The 19,279-nt window shown below is 37.4% G+C and overlaps 1 protein-coding gene across 10 annotated transcripts in view; it reads left to right on the top strand.

Moving 5' to 3' along the window:
- KMT2C (lysine methyltransferase 2C) overlaps nucleotides 1–19,279 on the top strand; it is a 133,196-nt gene that overhangs the window by 69,483 nt on the left and 44,434 nt on the right. For 5 of the 10 annotated variants that reach the window (XM_081834102.1, XM_081834104.1, XM_081834105.1 and 2 more), the window contains exons 14-26: nucleotides 477–596; nucleotides 2,541–2,657; nucleotides 2,775–2,876; nucleotides 3,675–3,779; nucleotides 6,156–6,337; nucleotides 6,559–6,723; nucleotides 7,705–7,814; nucleotides 11,894–11,959; nucleotides 13,022–13,252; nucleotides 14,531–14,659; nucleotides 16,005–16,124; nucleotides 18,060–18,190; nucleotides 19,092–19,278. In XM_081834102.1, coding sequence (XP_081690228.1) covers nucleotides 477–596; nucleotides 2,541–2,657; nucleotides 2,775–2,876; nucleotides 3,675–3,779; nucleotides 6,156–6,337; nucleotides 6,559–6,723; nucleotides 7,705–7,814; nucleotides 11,894–11,959; nucleotides 13,022–13,252; nucleotides 14,531–14,659; nucleotides 16,005–16,124; nucleotides 18,060–18,190; nucleotides 19,092–19,278 — 1,765 coding nt within the window. The remainder of the gene's footprint in view (nucleotides 1–476; nucleotides 597–2,540; nucleotides 2,658–2,774; nucleotides 2,877–3,674; nucleotides 3,780–6,155; nucleotides 6,338–6,558; nucleotides 6,724–7,704; nucleotides 7,815–11,893; nucleotides 11,960–13,021; nucleotides 13,253–14,530; nucleotides 14,660–16,004; nucleotides 16,125–18,059; nucleotides 18,191–19,091; nucleotide 19,279) is intronic. The other 5 variants (XM_081834107.1, XM_081834106.1, XM_081834103.1 and 2 more) reach the window with 5 other exon arrangements.

Here is a 19,279-nt window from a genome sequence, read left to right as displayed (position 1 = left end):
TAGCTTTTCTGGTTTGTAATTTTTAAAAAAATATTTTAACAGTCACACAACATAGCCCAAGTCAGTTGCCTTCTCCAAGATGCAGACTGAAATACAGAAATAATATTGCCACAAAAATACAGCCATGATCCCAAATAGGTGTATCTTGGTTTAGTATTGTAGTAATAAAAGTTATAACTGAATCACAGTCACACTTCATCTGTTCCTCATGCCAAGCAATCTTTTGTTTTCCGGCAGTGCTTCTCTTTTATATTTATTATTTAATCAACATTTTATTCACACTTGAAGTCTGATACTCATCCTGTATAAATGTGAGTGCTAGGTTGAAATTTATCCCAGTAAATCCATGTGTTTGTTAAACCAAGTATTTGTGTGCCTGCATGTGCTTTGCTTTCAGAACTTTTTATTTGCGTTCTTTATTTTTTTTTTATTTGGCTGAGTTTTATACATCTATTTTCTCACCTGACATATCCTAGGGGGCTTGGAGTAGCCATAATACAGTGAGCCCACCTTCCTGGTCCCCAGACATTTCAGAAGGTCGGGAAACATTTAAGTCCAGACCGCTACCTGGCAGTGCCATATGGAGCATCAAAGTGGTAATTAATTTGTATTTATATTCTTGTTATCCTTTGCTATCTCTCTGCTGTTCTCCATTATAAAAAGATACTAATGAAAACTCTTCTGAAGCATAGCTAAATTAATATGCTACTTAAACCCAATTTTTAAACAGCTGTATAACTTGCTTTTTAAAAATCCCTACATTCTCTCTCAGTGAATGCAGAATAAACATTGAGTCAATTTCTAATTCAGCTGTATGCGGTGCTTAACGCCTATAGGGTGTATTCTGTACATTGTAAGTGGGCCATGTTGTATGTTATGAGTTCCTGCTATCATCTGGATGGAGTCTGAAATAAAACATAGATGGGAGACCAATGTATATGGTGTCTGAAACCTCCAGTGGCCAGTGCATACTTTAGAGGTTGCTGTAAAACTAATTTTCTCTGCTCCTCCTTCAGAAGGTCTCACACAAAGGGCTGCAGATTATTATTTCCATACAAAGAGTTTAATGGCAGCTTGTTACTAACATAAAAAGTAAAGGTAGCTGTGTGGCTCCACAAAGTCAAAAATCCATATTAGGACAGTACCTTTATTAGGTTAACCAAAATATCACAAAATAGTATGCAAGGTACTGAATTTTCCAGAATTCTTCGCCAGAATCTAGCCTAAGAATTTTTTAAATCTCAAAAGCTGAAATACTAAATGTGCCCTGAAAGATTATCAGCATAGTATAGATACAGTACAGATAAAATCAATATTTTTATTTTTGCAGTATTTTTGTGAAGATTATTGTATTACCTCTTGTTCACTAGGTGCTGCTGCTTTTTGTTGTGCTTCCTGTTTCAAAATAACATTTAGTTGTATACATTATTAGAAGAGATGAACTCTGTATCTAGAGTAACCAGCCTAAGACCTGAACAAGCTGAAAAGAATTTTTCTTCTCATGAGACTTAGAATTGTTCATTTGTATTCTCATTTTCAGCACACCCACGTTTGATTGATATGTTTGTATCAGTAATTGTGCTATTAATTTAATATTAAGTTTCATGAAAATGTGTCCTTTCTTCCTGTATCATTTACAAATTTTATTAATGATGTAAGCTAATGGTGTGTTGTTACTTTCAGTTGATAACATCCTTCTAGGACTATCTGTGGAGCTAGAGTGAACATTGTTATGAATTTTCTCTCAGCAAGCAATAGTTTTACTCCCCCTCCCCATTTTCTCAAGTCATCAATGTCTATTACATACCTTGTGAATAGCGTGTACAGTGTTAGGCATGCCTTTGATGAGATTGATGGGAAGATACTCTTAAGCCAATGCAGGATATAAGCATAGAGTGGAATCTAGTTGGTGCCTGCTAATCAGAGAGAAGGGAAACATTATTTGCCAGTTACAGATAGGTAGCCGTGTTGGTCTGCCATAGTCAAAACAAAATAAAAATTTTTTTTCCTTCCAGTAGCACCTTAAAGACCAACTAAGTTAGTTCTTGGTATGAGCTTTCGTGTGCATGCACACTTCTTCAGATACCTTTAATCGTATCTGAAGAAGTGTGCATGCACATGAAAGCTCATACCAAGAACTAACTTAGTTGGTCTTTAAGGTGCTACTGGAAGGGAAAAAAAAATTATTTTGTTTTGATTATTTGCCAGGTGACCTTTCAGGACAGATTATTGGGTAGCAAAAACTTCCTCTCCTCCTCTTCTGCTAGCAAATGACTCCCACTAAATCAAAAACCCCACCTGGATCAAAATTCATAATAAGAAACTTGACAAAGGTTCATAGGCTGCAACCCTCACTATATGCTGTGTATCAAGATCTGTTCATATCTGCAGTCCCTGCTGTGGGACATGCTCATGTGAAAAATACTGCTGTGTTGCAAAATACAAAATCCTGTTGTATTCTTACAAAGTCTGCGTTATAAGGAACATTTCTATGAAGCATTGCTTAGTTCCATCTAAATGTTTTAATTTGCTTTAAATAGGGTCGTGGCTCAGGGTTTCCTGGGAAGCGGAGACCACGTGGTGCAGGCCTTTCTGGAAGAGGTGGACGGGGGAGATCAAAACTTAAAAATGGAATTGGATCTTTTCTTTCTCCAGGGGTAAGAATCTCTAGCATATTATTTGAGCAGGCAGAAGTCTTGATTCGTGTCTCTGCTCACAATGATCTGCTTTTACTGCCTGAAAACTGTTAAGTTTTTGTTTTCTTTTATTTGTAGGTCACAGATATGGACATTTCATCTAACAAAGACGAGGAAGAAAACTCAATGCACAATACTGTTGTTCTGTTTTCTAGCAGTGACAAGTTTACTTTGCACCAGGTTGCAATATTAATTCATATTTTATTATTTTCTAATGTCATTGGTTATTTCCTAATTTCTAAGCCTCAGATGAAAAGTGTAGGCAATATTTAATGGTATTGTTTATTCTAGCTGTCCACTTCTGGTGACATCCAACCTCTTCCTAGCAAGACATTTGACGATAGTTAATTTTATAGGTGTTTAATCTAGATAATTTATAACTTATTACTTGGTGGACCATAAAACAAGTAATAAGCCTGTTAGTGTTTTGTTAAATTTAGGGATTAACTATTCTTTATATGGGCTACTGTAGTAGAGAAAACAGAATACCATTTGTTGGGAAGCTGCAGTTATTGCATTTTGTGGCTACTGTCCTCTTAAGTTTTGAGGGCAGGTAATAGCATTGCTTCATCACTTGTTATTACACTGGCTGCTATGTAGCTTCTGGCCACAATTCTAGTAGTCTTTAAAACTAGAGGTGAGTTAGATCCAAAGCTGAGCTGATATTTTTGGTCCATCTTTCTTTGGACATTTGCAGTGAGCTTCTAATATATTTTGGAAATTCTTGTAGATTTTTAAAATTGTTTTAAGACTTTAACTACCTGTCCTTACAAAAATGCTCAAGGTAGCTTTACTAGTATTACTGATTTTTCCTATATACATAGGGTATATTATTGATAATAATGAGGAGACTGTATATACCTGAAATTTTGAAAGAGAACAAAGTTTGCTAAAAATGGATTAAAGGTGTATATTTCTTCCATGTTTTAATTACCTAGTACTAGTTGTTTACCTGAAAATGTTTCTTTGATATTCTAGGATATGTGTGTAGTTTGTGGGAGTTTTGGCCAAGGTGCAGAAGGACGATTGCTTGCCTGCTCTCAGTGTGGTCAGTGTTACCATCCATACTGTGTCAGTATTAAGGTGAGCACTTTGAAATTCTTGTCAGCATATTGTTCCTGCATACACCGCATTGATTCCAGTTTTTACATTATTAAGGAGTGTTTTAGCTTGTAAAATATTCCTCTGGAAATGTGACCATTATTTGTATGCAACTGACAAAGCACTTCAATTAAATGACATTTTATAAATGCAAGAGAAGTTAACCTTTGTGTAATTTTTCAGCTATAAATAGCACCGTTTATCTTGCAGATGGTTAAAAGAAAGTATTGAGATAACAGCTCAGTATTGAGCTGGATATAACCTAAGTATTAAGATACGAAGCAGTATAGGGTGATTTGTTTTGTTTAAGGCTGGTTTCCTAAAAAAAATATAGTTCATTTTCATTTATGACCGCAGTAAGATTCGGTTAATTCACTTTGTCTGTTGGCTCTCAGAATTTTCAGAAACTGAAGTAGTTAATTTCTTACATTCATTAAGCTAGGAGAGAATGTGCAAAAAGTTCAATTTGGATAGTTATGGGAAGACATGCACAGATAAGCTATTTGCTTCAGCATATAAACAATGAATCGTCTTTTAAGTGCAGTTATTTAAAAAGGGAATATTCTTTTAATGTATTAAATCACATGCACTTTTATGAAAGGGTTGTACTGAAGCTATAACACACTCTAGACAGCTTTTGTTCTCACAGAATGATTAGTGTAATAGATGGGGTAAACTTTTGAACACTCCATAAAAAGTACCCATTTTAATCCTCATGAATTGCTTTGAAGAAAATTTAGGTTGATTACTCCAACAGAAAATGTGACTTAAGCATGTTTTGAAGCAAAGTTTAAAATGCATTTCAAACCCTGATTATGAAGGGAATTGGATAACTATTTCCAAGCCTATCTCCTTTTATTTACATGTGTCTTTCACCACTGTGTTGTCTTACACTAGTGAATGAAAAAAGAAAACATTCAGGAGTGGTAGAGCTGGTTCACACATTACACTCTTAAGGATCACAGCAAAACGAACACTAATTTGATTGCTTAAAATCCTGAACCTACAAACACCTTTCCTTACCAGTGTTTGCCTGCCCCTTGACTTTTCCTGTACTCTTGTGGTGAAGGAGACAGTTCTAGCCCTCTCTTACTTGGCATGTCAGGAGCAGATCTCTTTTGTTTTCTCCCCCCCCCCCCACCAAGAAAGATGGAAGATTCAGCTGTCTAAGAAAGAACTATCTAGCCAGTACCAACCTCTTCCCTCTTGCAAGGAATTGCTCCTTTTGAGAGTACAGTGGTACCTCGGGTTACATACGCTTCAGGTTATAGACTCCGCTAACCCAGAAATAGTGCTTCAGGTTAAGAACTTTGCTTCAGGATGAGAACAGAAATCGTGCTCCGGCGGCGCAGCAGCAGCAGGAGGCCCCATTAGCTAAGGTGGTCTTCAGGTTAAGAACAGTTTCAGGTTAAGAACGGGCCTCCGGAATGAATTAAGTACTTAACCTAAGGTACCACTGTATGGTATCTAGCCAGTACCAACTTCTTACCTCTTGCAAGGAATTGCTCCTTTTGAGGGTGTATGACATAACTGGAGCACACTCACTCTTTTCACAGAGCATGAACACTTCATATTTCCCCAACCATCTCTGCTAGTGGGAGAGAATCTCTAGGTTTCTAAATAAGCAATGTGAGGTTGGTATTCACATGATCACTTTGCAACAGAGTGATATGTAAACTGGCTTTTGCACTGTGAGATACGCTGGTAAAGACTGATTTAGAGGTTTGGAACATTGTGCCTTGCTTCTGTCAGGTACCATGATGGACCTTTTCGAAAAACTTCTTTTTTCAAGTTTCAATGTATGTTTCTAAACTATAGCCATATTTAAGATTAGGAAAGTAATATTTGGCACCATTGTACTTTTGTTTAAATGCCATAATGGGGAGGAGATGCAAAATAGATTTGTAAATCAAGAGCAAAATGTATTTCTCCAGATTTTGGAACTATGTTGTCTTTTAATTTCAATAAATGTGAATCTTGATTTTCATATTTGCAATAACTGAGAGTACGCTGAATCCTTACACTTGGGCCATTTTATTTTTTAAAAAACCTAAAACAAATTTTCATCCATAATCTTGGAGAGCACAATGTACATTGCTATTGAATGCAAGGATATTTTTGACTTCTCAAAAAATGAGGACTTCCCTCTAAAACAAAAAGGAGATCATAAACATTAAAAAAATACTGTTTCCAAATGATAGAAGCAAATTTATTGAGAATATAAGCCTGTAAAGAGTCGGACATGGGGTCATGAAGAGTCGGACACGACTAAACGACTAAACAGCAACAACAAGCCTGTAAATCAACTGAGGTTGTCTGGCTTCCATAAATAATGACCTGCTGTCTTCCACTATGCAGATAACAAAAGTGGTGCTCCACAAAGGTTGGAGGTGTCTGGAATGCACTGTGTGTGAAGCCTGTGGGAAGGCTACAGATCCGGGCAGACTGCTCCTTTGCGATGATTGTGATATCAGCTATCACACTTACTGCCTAGATCCACCACTGCAGACAGTTCCTAAAGGAGGTTGGAAATGCAAATGGTATGTGTAACTTTGTTTTTTTCCACTTTTAATGTTTTGTCTTAATCTGACTATATTTTATTTTAATTAATATAATACGGCAAGGCTGATTTGGAAAATTACATTTTGCTGTAATTTAAAGATAATACAATTTTAAGATGAAAATAAGTATTTTAATAAAGTTAAGCAGTGAATCTTGCCATGAGCCCATGTTAAGAAAGATATTGTTTTGTGTTTTACAGGTGTGTTTGGTGCAGACATTGTGGTGCTACGTCTCCTGGTCTTAGATGTGAATGGCAAAATAATTACACACAGTGTGCTCCCTGTGCAAGTTTATCTACCTGCCCAGTCTGCTGTTGCAATTACAGAGAAGAGGAGCTTATTCTGCAATGCAGACAGTGTGACAGGTCAGAGTTTCTGCTACACAGTGAATTATATATTTTCATACGTCAATAATTTGCTCATAGTGTAATGTTGATTGAAGATTGTTTTAATTTATCATATGGAATTTACTTTCTCTCCCTTATCAGAGTCGCTTTGCAATAAGAGAGAGCCTCTTTCAAAGAAAAAGCTGTAGCTAATATCAGAAAGAAGAAAACCACCATGGTTGTTTTTTTAAAAAAGAAAGTTATCTCTTCATCCAGAGTTGATAAATGGCACTTTTGAGTTGGTTCATACATCACATTGTACTATAGTTTAAAACCAAGTATATTTGAATGTGGACATGCAACTCACTGGTGTCCAGTGATTAAACATTCTTGGAAAGAAGCCATAGTCTGGTTCATCATAACGTCTGAACCCAGGCTCATGATTTGTTTTTGTCCAAACAAACTAGGATGGAAATCAAGGTTTGTTCTTGGCTTACTGCTCATGGTTTGTTTGAGGAAAACCACAAGCCTCGCTTGTTACATTGTAGCACGGCAGCAGTAGGAACTGGGGTAGAACAGAGAGTGAGAAATGTTGGGCAGCATGCACCAGCACGATGTTTGTTCACAGTTTGTTTTTAACTATGATGTAATACGACATTTAAGCCAGGCCTCTGACGCAACATTTAGAGGTGCAAGTTGCTTCTGTATTGCAAAGAGCACTCCCAAAGTACAGCCTGTTGCTTGGGGAGAGTATAATCCCATCTAGCACAGAGTGAACTCCTCCCCTGGGTGGACAAACCATCTACCCAAAGTACCCCTGTCTTATCTGACAGTTTTAACAACTATCTTCTGGGACTAAAGCAGACTTCCTCTGGGGTCTTCATATCATTGCCCCTTTACAGGGAAACTTTTAAAGCAGTAGACGTGTTCTGTGCTTCTTTCAATCTAAAGAGAGTCTGAATGGTGTTTTGGCATAAAATGGTATACGTTTCATTTTCTCCTTTTTAACTTAACTTCCAGATGGATGCACACAATCTGTCAAAACTTAAACACAGACGAGGAAGTTGAAAGCACGGCTGACAGTGGCTTTGACTGTACCATGTGTCAGCCATACATACCACCAGCAAATGGTAAGGAATTTCTTAATTGGGTATCTAGCAGCGTAGCACTAGCTTTGGAAACAACTTCTTTTGGTCTGTCTCCTGATTGGCAGATGCTGAATTGATTTCAGAGGCAGTACTTGAGGGAAATAATTTCTTTTGTCTTGCTTTTAGCACTGCAAGATTATTAATGAGGAAAAAAACAATTTAGAGCAGAAAGCTGGGTAAATCTCTTCCCAGAGGATTTGTAAGTCTGCTTAAAATTATAATAGCAGCAAGAGGGGGTGTGTGCCCACAAGTGAGAGAAAGACTGCACTCAGAGCACCATGATTTTGAGCAGATGAAATTCATTATTTAACAATAACATTATCTTGAATATTTTGCTCTCAGTGTCAGATAGACTTCTCTTAACTCAAGATTCTCAGGATTATTTTTTTCATAAGTTGCATTGATAGCAACAGACATGTAAAAATATGTGGTGTTTTTTTTTTTACTCCAAGTCAGTGTTTCCCAATTAGTTAATTACTGAGGACCCCCTATTTTTCAAAAGCCAAGCCACAGACCCTCTACTTTTGAAAATTTTGATAAGTCTATGGTAGTTACCTCTGCAAAGCAATTTTTAGAACAAAATGCGGGGTAGCCCCTATTTTAGGTATACTAAAAACACATTAGGGCTGAGCAGTATCTGGTTTTCAACGTTGTGATATATCAACAGCTGAACATCACAGTATTCTGATATATCACAATGTCTGAAATTGGAAATCAGGCATGGGGATGAGGGAAGGAACAGTCATAGAGATCAAACAAGGCGTGACAATGAGGGAAGGCTCAGCTGTGGAGATCGGATGGGGGGGGGAGTTGAGGAAACGGAGTCTCCTCTACTTCGTGGTTTGAGCAGGAGGGGATAGGGATGAGGGGGTGCATGAAGTTGCTGTCAGTGGAGCAGCCAGCGAAGGTGCACATCTACTGTGGCTGCTTTCCTGCTGACTGAGAAAAGCTGCTCTGCCTCAGTGCCTTGATGTGAGGGCGATCAGCTGCCCTGCTCTCCGTCAGCATGAGCGGAAGGCAGCACCTTGCAATCGGCTGCCCTGCTTTCCTTCGTGTGAGGAGCAATATATGGCTGCGTACTGCCGGATCAAAATCATTATTGAGGTGTGATTTCAAAACCAATTTTGGCCAATATATTGAAAAACCACACAACGCTAAAACAGAACATAACATTTGTGATTTTACCATGCAAAAATGACAAAAATTTAGCTGGAGGGAAGCAAGAGATGGGGCCGTGGACTCCCTGGATGTGTTCCATGGACCCCCAGGGGTTCCTGGACCTCTAATTGGGAACCACTGCTCTAAGTAATGATGATGGCAGTCAGAGTTACTGTACCATCTCTCCATGTCAAATCTCAACTCTCTTCCTAACTGGCAGCCACCTAGACCAATTAGAATAAATTTACCTGATCCAGGCCCTATATAATAAATTCTCAAGGTGATCGACTCTCTCTTATCTCCCACTAAGCTGCTAATGCCAGACAGGCTTTTGACATAATAACAATATAAGGCCATGACCTTTGACAGTCAAAGAGGACACAGAATATTCCCCCCCCCCAATAAAACACACAGAGAAAACCTTCTAGGCAAACAAACATATATACCACATTTCTCTACATCATATCAAACACATGGATAGCTATTCCTATCAATAGTTTATATTAACAATATCCTGTAATAACTTTCAGTTTTCATTGTTTCTTAATACCAGAAACACATTTCCAAATTTTTCTCTTTTCTCACACCCATCCTTTTATATATATATAAAGGCATTGTCATAAGATTTATCCTCAGTTCAATCATTATTGTTTCTTATATTATGGAAGCTGAGGTGCTATCTACAAATGAAGCACAACCGCTACTCTGACTTCATTTCTCTTTCTTTCTTTTGTGTCATATCACGTTCAAAGGTGACCAGTGTCTTGTTGCTTCCCACCATTAAGGAATTCCAAATAGCAAAATTAATCATATTTCAGAACACTATAAAACCATGGTTTATATTAGATTGCATCCAATTTTTCTTACTATATTTGATAAAGAAAATGCCATTCATCATAAACTTACCTTGTTATTGTCTCCTCCGCTTTGAATCTGATGTATCATATTAATTCAGCCATTGAAGCAAACTTCCAAATTTTACCAATCCATTCTTCAATAGGTGGTGTCATTGATCATCTCCACTCTCACCTTCCTGCATATAAAATTTTAGCGGTGGTTACTGTATTAGAAACCATGCAGTAAATTCTTTTTGATCTTACTTCACTGTGTCTTCCACATAATTCAGAAAAAGGGTAAAAACAACAACACTGGGTCTAAAAGAATTTCATATCCTAAAACCCTTCTTAGTGGGCTGCTAATGGTTTTCCAATAACCTTTTGATACCTAGAAGGTTTTGGGAAATGACTGTGATAGCAGAATGGCAGGCTTCCATCTATTTAAAGGGTCTTGCACCAGAGTCCTTCATGGAGGTTACCCACTTGGCAGATTGTGTTATTGATCTTTAAACTAACTTATATTTCTTGTTTTCTTCATATGTTAATCTGCCAGCTGCCACATCCAAATCACTGCCTGTCCATACTATTTCTTGCTAGTTAATTCTGAAATTATCATGCTTTGTCTTAATTAGCTATTTCTAAGTCAAATGGGACTGCTGCCTCTTTGGCTTCCCAAATGTGCTTCTGCCTTTCCATCCCCCCCGTCTCTCAAATTATCCAGGCTTTAACCTCTATGGAATGTTGTTTCCCACACCATTAAAAAATAAACTTGTTCAGGTTTACATCAAATTAGATTTTCATTTTATTTTCAAGGCATTATTTACATTTTAAAAAAATTAATTGATACCTGCCTAGATTTTTCAAGATGGAGCAGGCTGTGCATACAAAGAAATAAAATAAATGAATGCTATTGTTGAAAGGGACAAATGGTACATTGTGCTTTCTCTCACAACCCTTAGAAGGGCTTGATTTAAGGGAGCAATCTTAAAGCCAGCCAAAGGCCAACTGAGGGTCACTTGGAAGTTGTGTAAGTGCCACTCTACCAGCAGAGAGGAAGACCCACCAGAGAGAGAATCAGCAGTTATGCTGCCAGAGATCCTCTGGTATATCAGTAAGAAATTGTGGGCATAGGTGCCTTGGCAGAGTGTTCTGGTGCTATGGGTAAAAACAGGTCAGAAAAAAAATAACTTGCAGGTATGCATGAATGGAATTAGGCTGTAAGCTTTACTGCTTTCAGTGAGAGCTGTTATGGAATTAATGTTCTTTAGATTGTGCCTAGTGCTTCCAGAAATATAAGCATTTCTTCAACACACTATTAGCACGTAGTTGTTTTTAATTTGTATATTCAGCCTTCCACTGTATTCCTGGTAACAGTGAATGTCAACTGAAACTTATTAGCCTAAAAAAATTCAATTGTTCAAAAATTTAAAAATGCACTTCTGACATGCCTGAGCACAAGAGACTTGCAGAAGATTAGAAAAGATACCAACATCAAAAACTATAGTTATGGAGGATTATATATTTTAATACAAGCAACGTCATCATCATTATTCATTTCATTTCTATACCGCTTTATATTTTTAAGGGAAAAAATCTTAAAGTGGTTTACAGTACATTAAAACATCAAATAAAGCAATCTATAATAAAATGTTACTGAAGAAAGTCATATATAGGGTACACAGCCAAAGCAATATAAATAACAGGAAACTACAGCATTATCTTATAAGATTTCAAAATAAAACATTACTAAAGGAAGTCCAATATAAAATGCACATTTAAAGTAGCATAGTTTACAAGAGAATAAAATACTATTATAAGCATAGAACATATCTAGTGTTGTTGCTGCCAGTCCTGCCAATGGTGGTTTATGGCAGGGGGTGGCAGCTGTGGAAGCTCAGACTTGATGACCTGGGTCTGCACTGAGACAGACAAGATGAAATCTGGCTTCCTCAGCAGCCTCAGCTTTTGTAGCTGGAGTCAATAAGGGCATTGTCATGTGGAAAAGGCCTGCAAGGCAGGGAGCAGGTCTTCCAGGACTCACAGCCAATTTCAATTTTTATCTTTCAGTGCCTTCCTCTGAATGCTGCGAACCATCAGTTGCCACTCAAATTATAACAAAAGCAAAGGAATTTGGTAACTTTTAAAATTCTTTATTTCTCCCCCCTAACTACTGCTTAACCTAGAAATAAGTTTTACATTGTATCAATACGTTTCTTAGCTCTTTTTATCTTTTGTCATCATATCGCCTCGTACTAAAAGTGTGTGCTTATAAGTTTTCGTTTTTTTGAACATGCGACTGCTCTTCAAAATTTATGGAACAGGCAGATTTTTTGTTTAAGTAAATCCCTTAAGTGAGCCAAAAACAGGGCTGAAATGGGACATTTTAGTGGGTAGTTTTTTTCTGGATTTCATTAATTTGTTACCTTTTCTCCCTTAACATGAGCACTGCTATAAATTGCTTACGGAACAGCCTTTATGGGTTTTTCCTTGGACTCAATTTGAATAGAACCTTTGCAGGGTCAAAGTAGTTATGCTATGGTGAGAGCATGAATAAATATCTGTAGGAAGCAATCAAGAAAACTGTAAAGAAACAATGGTCTGGTCTGCATTTCATGCTAATCCAAATTTAGGCTTAGCAAAACCATGTAGGCTTCCAGAGAGGAGCTCATTGCTGCTTCACCCCGGTAATTCACTTGCCACACTTTAGTGAAACCATAGTGTGGCTTAGTGTGCCATCTGAACCCAGGCAGTCCTGGAAAAAGCCATAAACCACAGGACAATGCTTGGTTAGAGTTCATGGTCTGGAAAAAGCAAAACTTGAAGCCCAGATTCAGATTCGTGGCTTGGTTCAGCATGGTGCAGCAGTAAAACAATCAAAGAGGATTGTTCCTAGACTCTGGGAACCCACACACTTTTGCTAAACCATGGTTGAGTTTAGCATGACATGTGAACCAGTCATTTGTTCTTTCTATCAGATTGGAATAAATAATATATTAATGGAAAAGCTTTGTGTTATTCTGAACCAATGTTGATTTACTTCAGAAATAGCTCTGCTCATTTTTATTTCTTTTGCTCTGATGTTACAATGGATAATTGTTAGTATGTTAATTGCAAGTTCCTTAAAGTTGGGGGGGGGGGTAGAGTTACACAATGCTTGTAAGCTAAGGTTATTAAAGTTGTGTATTCCTGTTATGGTTCATGCAAATTTCATAGACCCACCGAAGACATACACTCAGGATGGAGTCTGTCTGACAGAAACAGGGATGTCTCAGTTACAGAGCCTCAGTGCTGTTGTACCAAGAAGAAAACGGACAAAGCCAAAGCTCAAGTTGAAGATTATAAACCAGAATAGTGTGGCTGTACTCCAGACCCTGCCTGACATCCAATCAGAACATTCAAGGGATGGCGAGATGGATGACAGTAGAGGTAATTGTTGCTTTGTGCTGTATGTCGCTGTTAACAATAGAAGCAGTTTACAGAAGGACATGGGTTGTAGGAGGATATTGAGGCAGTTGGGATTTTCAGTAGTTCAGGTCTTCCAGAATAGAACCAGAAATTTTGCCCTTCAGTAGACAGAATGTTGTAGATTTGCATGTAGCAGAGGTTTGGACTAGATTATCTCCAAGAAACCTTCCAACTATATATAACTCTTTGGTTGCCTGCTCTGCCTATCAGTGGCTTTAGCAACCTTTTGCATGCAAAACAGGTACTCCACCAACTGCATCTGTTGGTGTAAGTGTTATGACATAAGCAATTAATTCCCAGTACCTTCATTAGCAAAGGGATGTTAGACTTTCACGATGGCGATGTTATATAAGGAGATACATAGGTCATGAATGGATTTTAACCTGACTAGTACAATACTTACTGACATATGCTAGACAGACGACTTGCATAATGAAACCCATGTAATGAAATACCCAGCAATATCGCTATTCATTAGTATGATAAGTGCATGCTTATGAGTACAGGTGTATTAGGTTCTGTTTTTTATTATTATTATTATTATTATTATTATTATTATTATTATTATTATTATTATTACCCCCGCCCATCTGGCTGGGTTTCCCCAGCCACTCTGGGCAGCTCCCAACAGAATTAAAAACATGATAAAACATCAAACTTTAAAAACTCCACTAAACAGGATGCCCAGCTGTCTTCCATACCTTCAGTACCTTTAAGCAACTTTTACTGACTGCCAGCTGCTACTCAGGTTGAAGAAATGGGACCTGGGCACAAGTACACATGTCCTAATGACATTCAAGCCAGATGAACCTTAGATGACCTAGGCCCAGCAGAATTAGAAGAACTACGTGTACTTGGAAGCTCTGCTCAGTACACCCCCCCCATCCCACCATCAGAGGTGCTTTGGGTGGCAAACAGGGCCTTTTCAGCTATGGCACCCTGCCTCTGAAATTCTGCACCTTTCTCTGCATGTCAGTCACCAACCCTAGTAGCATTTATACCTTCTGTCTTTTCCTGGCATTTGATTTTAGTAGAGTCTGTTTTTACTACTACTTCTTCAGTGTGCTGTCATTCAAAATTGTGTGTGATTTTATTATGCTCGTTATTTTATATATGCCATTTCATACCTTAGGAAGCTTTTTCCTGGGAGGTGAGGCAGAATTCTGTAAGAGAAAATGACAACTCCCTATGGATTTTACTTTATAATTGTTTTATGTGTTTGTGTGTGTTTAAATTCAGAAGGAGATCTCATGGACTGTGAGGGAAAATCTGATACAAGCCCTGAACGGGAGCCTGCAGATGATGATCCTAAGGGAGTAGAAGGAACTGAGGGGATTAAAAAGAGAAAGAGAAAACCATACAGACCTGGTAGAGTACATGCTCCAGATGTTTGCATATTCATTAGGTTTATATTTATTATCTATATGTAAATAATCTTTTAACTTACAAACTTGATAAGATTTTGCTGAGAATTATCACTTCCCTGTTTGTTGTATATTACAGCTTCCTCTAATTGGGTTACAATTCATTTCCTTTCTGATTCTAAAGAATGGTGTTCCAATGTTGCGAAACAGGAGAACTACCCGTATCATTCTCTTAAGTACTAATTTTGTATTGAAACTTGCCAATGGATCATTAAACCAGATAGGTGGCCTGCTGTTCTGAGTGGTTTGCTTCCGCTGTATAAGACAGGAAAATGTATATGTGCGCACACACTATCTCCCCATAACACTATCATGGCAGTGCTGTTAGAGCACCTTTCATTAAAGCAAATAACTACCGTGGCAGTTAAAAGAAATTTCTTTTCTGCCCCAGTGCATGTGCAAAGTATAATAACTCTAGACAGTCTGTATCAGGAAGGGGGACACTAGTTTTGAAAGTGAAGTTGGAATATTGTTTTCCTTGTCACAACAACATAATCCAAATGTTTCAGATTAAACTCTTTTTCTATACAGGTAGGATGAGGGAATTTTGCATGTTCTACAAGGATCAGTAGGTCTAAACATGGTTGTGAAATCAGTTTGTTCCTAACTCTCCCAACGTCTGTACTTCGTCTGTACTTCTACCTAATGTCTTACCCAGTAAATTATCCTCTCAGCAAGAATGAAAGGACATTCTATTTCACCCTTCCATATTCCATCTGGTTAAGTTTGCTAGATAGACATCATATTCTCCTCATTGGGTTTTTGGCAGATGCTTTCCATTCTAATTCTTTTCTGATGGGGAACTCTGTAGCAGTTAGTTGATTCTTGAAAGCTTATTGTCACTGCTGATTGTCACTGACAGCAAGCCTCCCTTGCCAGAGAATACCATAATTGGAAACACTTTAAGACTCTCACCTGATATTACATATGACATCAGGAGTGGGGCAGTTGGCCATGGCTTGCTGCCCACGGATCAAGGGTTCACTATCCCTGCTATAGTATGTGAGGCACTGGTGCATCATTTTCATTACATATACATCTCAGGACCATGCATCTGGATCACTCAAAGCTCCTGGACACATGTTCTGGTAGCGTAAAATAAGTTGCATGACCACCTCTTGTATTATGATGTAGAGCCAGGTGCTTACTAAATATGTACTGTGTATCCACTTCCAGTTTTATACTTAAAGTGGACTTTAGTGTTTGTGAATCTACAAAAAGGTGAAATTCAAGTATGTTTTCCTAATTCAAATAAATTCAAGGTGTATTATGTGTGTGTGTTTTTACAGGCATTGGTGGATTTATGGTACGTCAGCGGAGTCGTACAGGACAGGGAAAAACAAAACGATCTCTTTCAAGGAAGGACTCCTCTGGCTCTGTATCTGAGCAGATACCCAGCAGAGATGAAAGTGGGTACTAATTATGTGAATCAGCCACTTAAATGTGACACTGATAGTTATGTTAAATTATCTGTCACTATAGCAACATGTACTTCAATATAGGAGCATTATATTGTTAAGATTCATTATAATGCAATTTAAAAAAAATTAACTACTGGTTTTCTCCACGTCTGTATTTTCGGCACTTCCCATAGCACATACTTATTCCTGAAGCATCATTTTAAAAGTGCCTGTCCTGAGCAGTTCATATTAATTTTGCATGTGTTTCTTCTTAAGCCTGGTCCATACCATTTGTGCATTAATCTGTGGATTAAAAAAAACTATGAAAATTGTTATTTATTTTTTTATTTAAATATTTTTTGCAGTATTTTACTGCAAAATACATATTGAAATAAACATTTTATTTCAATGTATGCATTTCTATAAATATTTTATCCTAAATTACATAGTTCAGTATGTTTTTAAGCAAAAAAACTGTATTGTGAAATTCAGAGGAAGGATCACTGCATTCTGATCTGTGTGAATTAGGTCAGTTTACTTAAATTGTGGGCCAAATAAAACTCTTCTCCACCTCACCTGCAACTGCTTGCTCACCCACCCACCCATCTCACCTTGTTTCTGCCATCTGTTCTCACTGTCTCATGTTGCCCATTTATACTCAAAATTGCCTGTCAGGAGGTGGCTACAGGTAATGTAGTAGTGTTGAGGGAAAACCGACAAATGGGTTTTGTGCAGTGCAACCTTTAAAAAAATAGTAGTGATAGCATCTGCTCCTGATAAATTAGTTTAACCTGGTTAAATGCCTCCTTGCATAACCTGTACACCAACTCCAATACTTTTTATGCTCTGTTTAGAACCAGGGATTCTTAATAATTTGGGGTTTGGGTCTTGTCGTCTCAATAGTTTGTATCATTATGAAGGCAATGTTAATGAAATGCTATGTTACCATAGCTTTGTTTTAGGAATGGACAGTAACTGCAGAGTGGATGATACTGCAGTTGGATTGATTATATTGATTTACCCATAACTGACTTGTTCAGTTACCTAATAATGCTCATCAAAAGTAGGAATTCCCCTCAATCTTTTAGAAATCTCTCCTGATGCTTTTCATAACGTAGGTGGTAATGTGTAGGTTCCATATCTTGACACACTGCAGACATTTCCTTAACACTTGAAAAGGTGCTAAATGTATTTAAGTGTCACTTCAGTAGCTGAATAGCTCTGCACAGTATCATTTAGTTGACAAGAGAAAAATAACAATCCTGCTAATATAAAGTGATAATATAATGAGAATTAATGAAAGCACCTAAATGAAACATCATTTTAAGAGGTTTAATTCAGTAACAAATTTTATTTGTTTAAAAATAGCATTTGACACTTATGAGACTTTTTTACTAAAATGTATACAAATACAGATATGCAATCTACAGTATATAGCAGGGATATCCAATAGGTTGATTGGGATCAACTGGTTGATACCTGGGAGGTTCGGGCCAATCTCAGGATATTCCCCTCTAAATAAAGCTGAACCCCCTACCCCCAAAAAGGGGTAGATCACTGCCAGTTTTTTATTCTGTGAGTAGATCACAGTCTCTTGGGAGTTGGACCTCCCTGGTATACAGTATTCAACATTCATTTTCTGTTGAAGAAAAACCATTCCCTATCTTCCTCGAATGCAATTATTTCACAGTTATCTCAGTTCAGCCCAGAAATAATTTTGTAGATTTTGTTTAATTTCACTTAGCATCTCTGAATACCTTAAGAAAACATTATGCATCATTTGCTAAATTGGTCCATCTCTGCAGTTCTGCATTATTGTAATTTTTATAATATTGCTGTTTTAAACTAAGGAGATGTACAGATGCTAAACAGAGTGGGGCAGTACCTCAAGAGTGGGCAAGAGTTATAAGTAAATTTGTTATTATGCATGATTGTCATTGTTAGGTTGGAGTGAACAGCTACTAGATACACCCGTTGATGAAACTACTCCTGTTTCAGAGAATACAGAAAAAATTAAAAAGCGTTACAGGAAGAAGAAAAACAAGCTTGAAGAAATCTTCCCAGCGTACTTGCAGGTATAGTCATTGCTATGCGTAGTGTGCTGCTTAAGATTAGCATTTGCATATATTGAATGAACTGTTAATCGGTGTAAAACACAAACATTTGCTTTCCAGTTGTGTAATTCATTATCACTCTAAGTTGATTTTGCATAAAGAGCGATCGTTTCAACAGCCTCCTTTTGCTATTAAGCATTAAAACATAAATTACACCTTTCCTTCTAATTTTCCTGTTTCGTTTGTTTTCCAACAAAAACAATAGAATGTTATTCAGACATAACCCAAATGTCTGTATTAATGTTGATATAGATGCTTCAGTTGAAAATGGTTTGCCCTTGCTAGGAGGATTTAATTTTGTATACTGATTCTTATAAACAGAGGCTATTTTTTCAGCAGCATGGAGCAATATGGAGAACTTAATTCTTTTCACCATATATTACCTAATATGTATGCTAAGATAGCTGAATTGAACCAAGTTTGCAGAAGAAAAGTTCCCCATCTACTCTTCACTCTAGCAGCTGTCTGTGTGCTCCAAAAAGCTTATCCAAGGGGTCAGGAGGCTTCCTGAACAACCTTGGATGGGCATGGGGAGCTGTTGAGTAATGGGGAAATTGCCCCAAATTGGAAATGTTTCTTCTTTTTTCATAGGATACAAGTATTTGAATAGGAAGTAAAGGGTGATGAATTAACTTCAAGAACTTTACATTAAAAAAAATAGTCATTTGTGTTGAGTTTAATTTTACTATGTTCTGGTCACAAAGTTAACATTAAATGTAAAGGTAAAGGGACCCCTGAAGTCCTAGGCTCTGTGCTTTGGAATGAAAATTGGGTGAACAATAGTTTTGTATGTAAAGAAATAAGTTTTTGGTTTTGTGTTCCAATGCTCAAATGTGGGGAATGTGTTTGTTTTTCATTGTAGGAAGCCTTCTTTGGAAAAGACCTCCTAGATACCAGTAGACAAAGAAAACCAAGTTTAGATAATTTATGTGAAGAGAGCCTTAACATTTCTTGCAAAGCAAATTTGAACACAAATTTCCTAGATCCATCTTCAGATCCACTTCTTAGCTCAACGTCCACTCCAGCTCCATCAAAATCTGGAATACAAGG

This window comes from Podarcis erhardii (assembly GCF_964252035.2).
Source record: "Podarcis erhardii genome assembly, chromosome: 12".
Classification (NCBI taxonomy): domain Eukaryota; kingdom Metazoa; phylum Chordata; class Lepidosauria; order Squamata; family Lacertidae; genus Podarcis; species Podarcis erhardii.
This window is presented reverse-complemented; position numbering and strand designations above follow the sequence as displayed.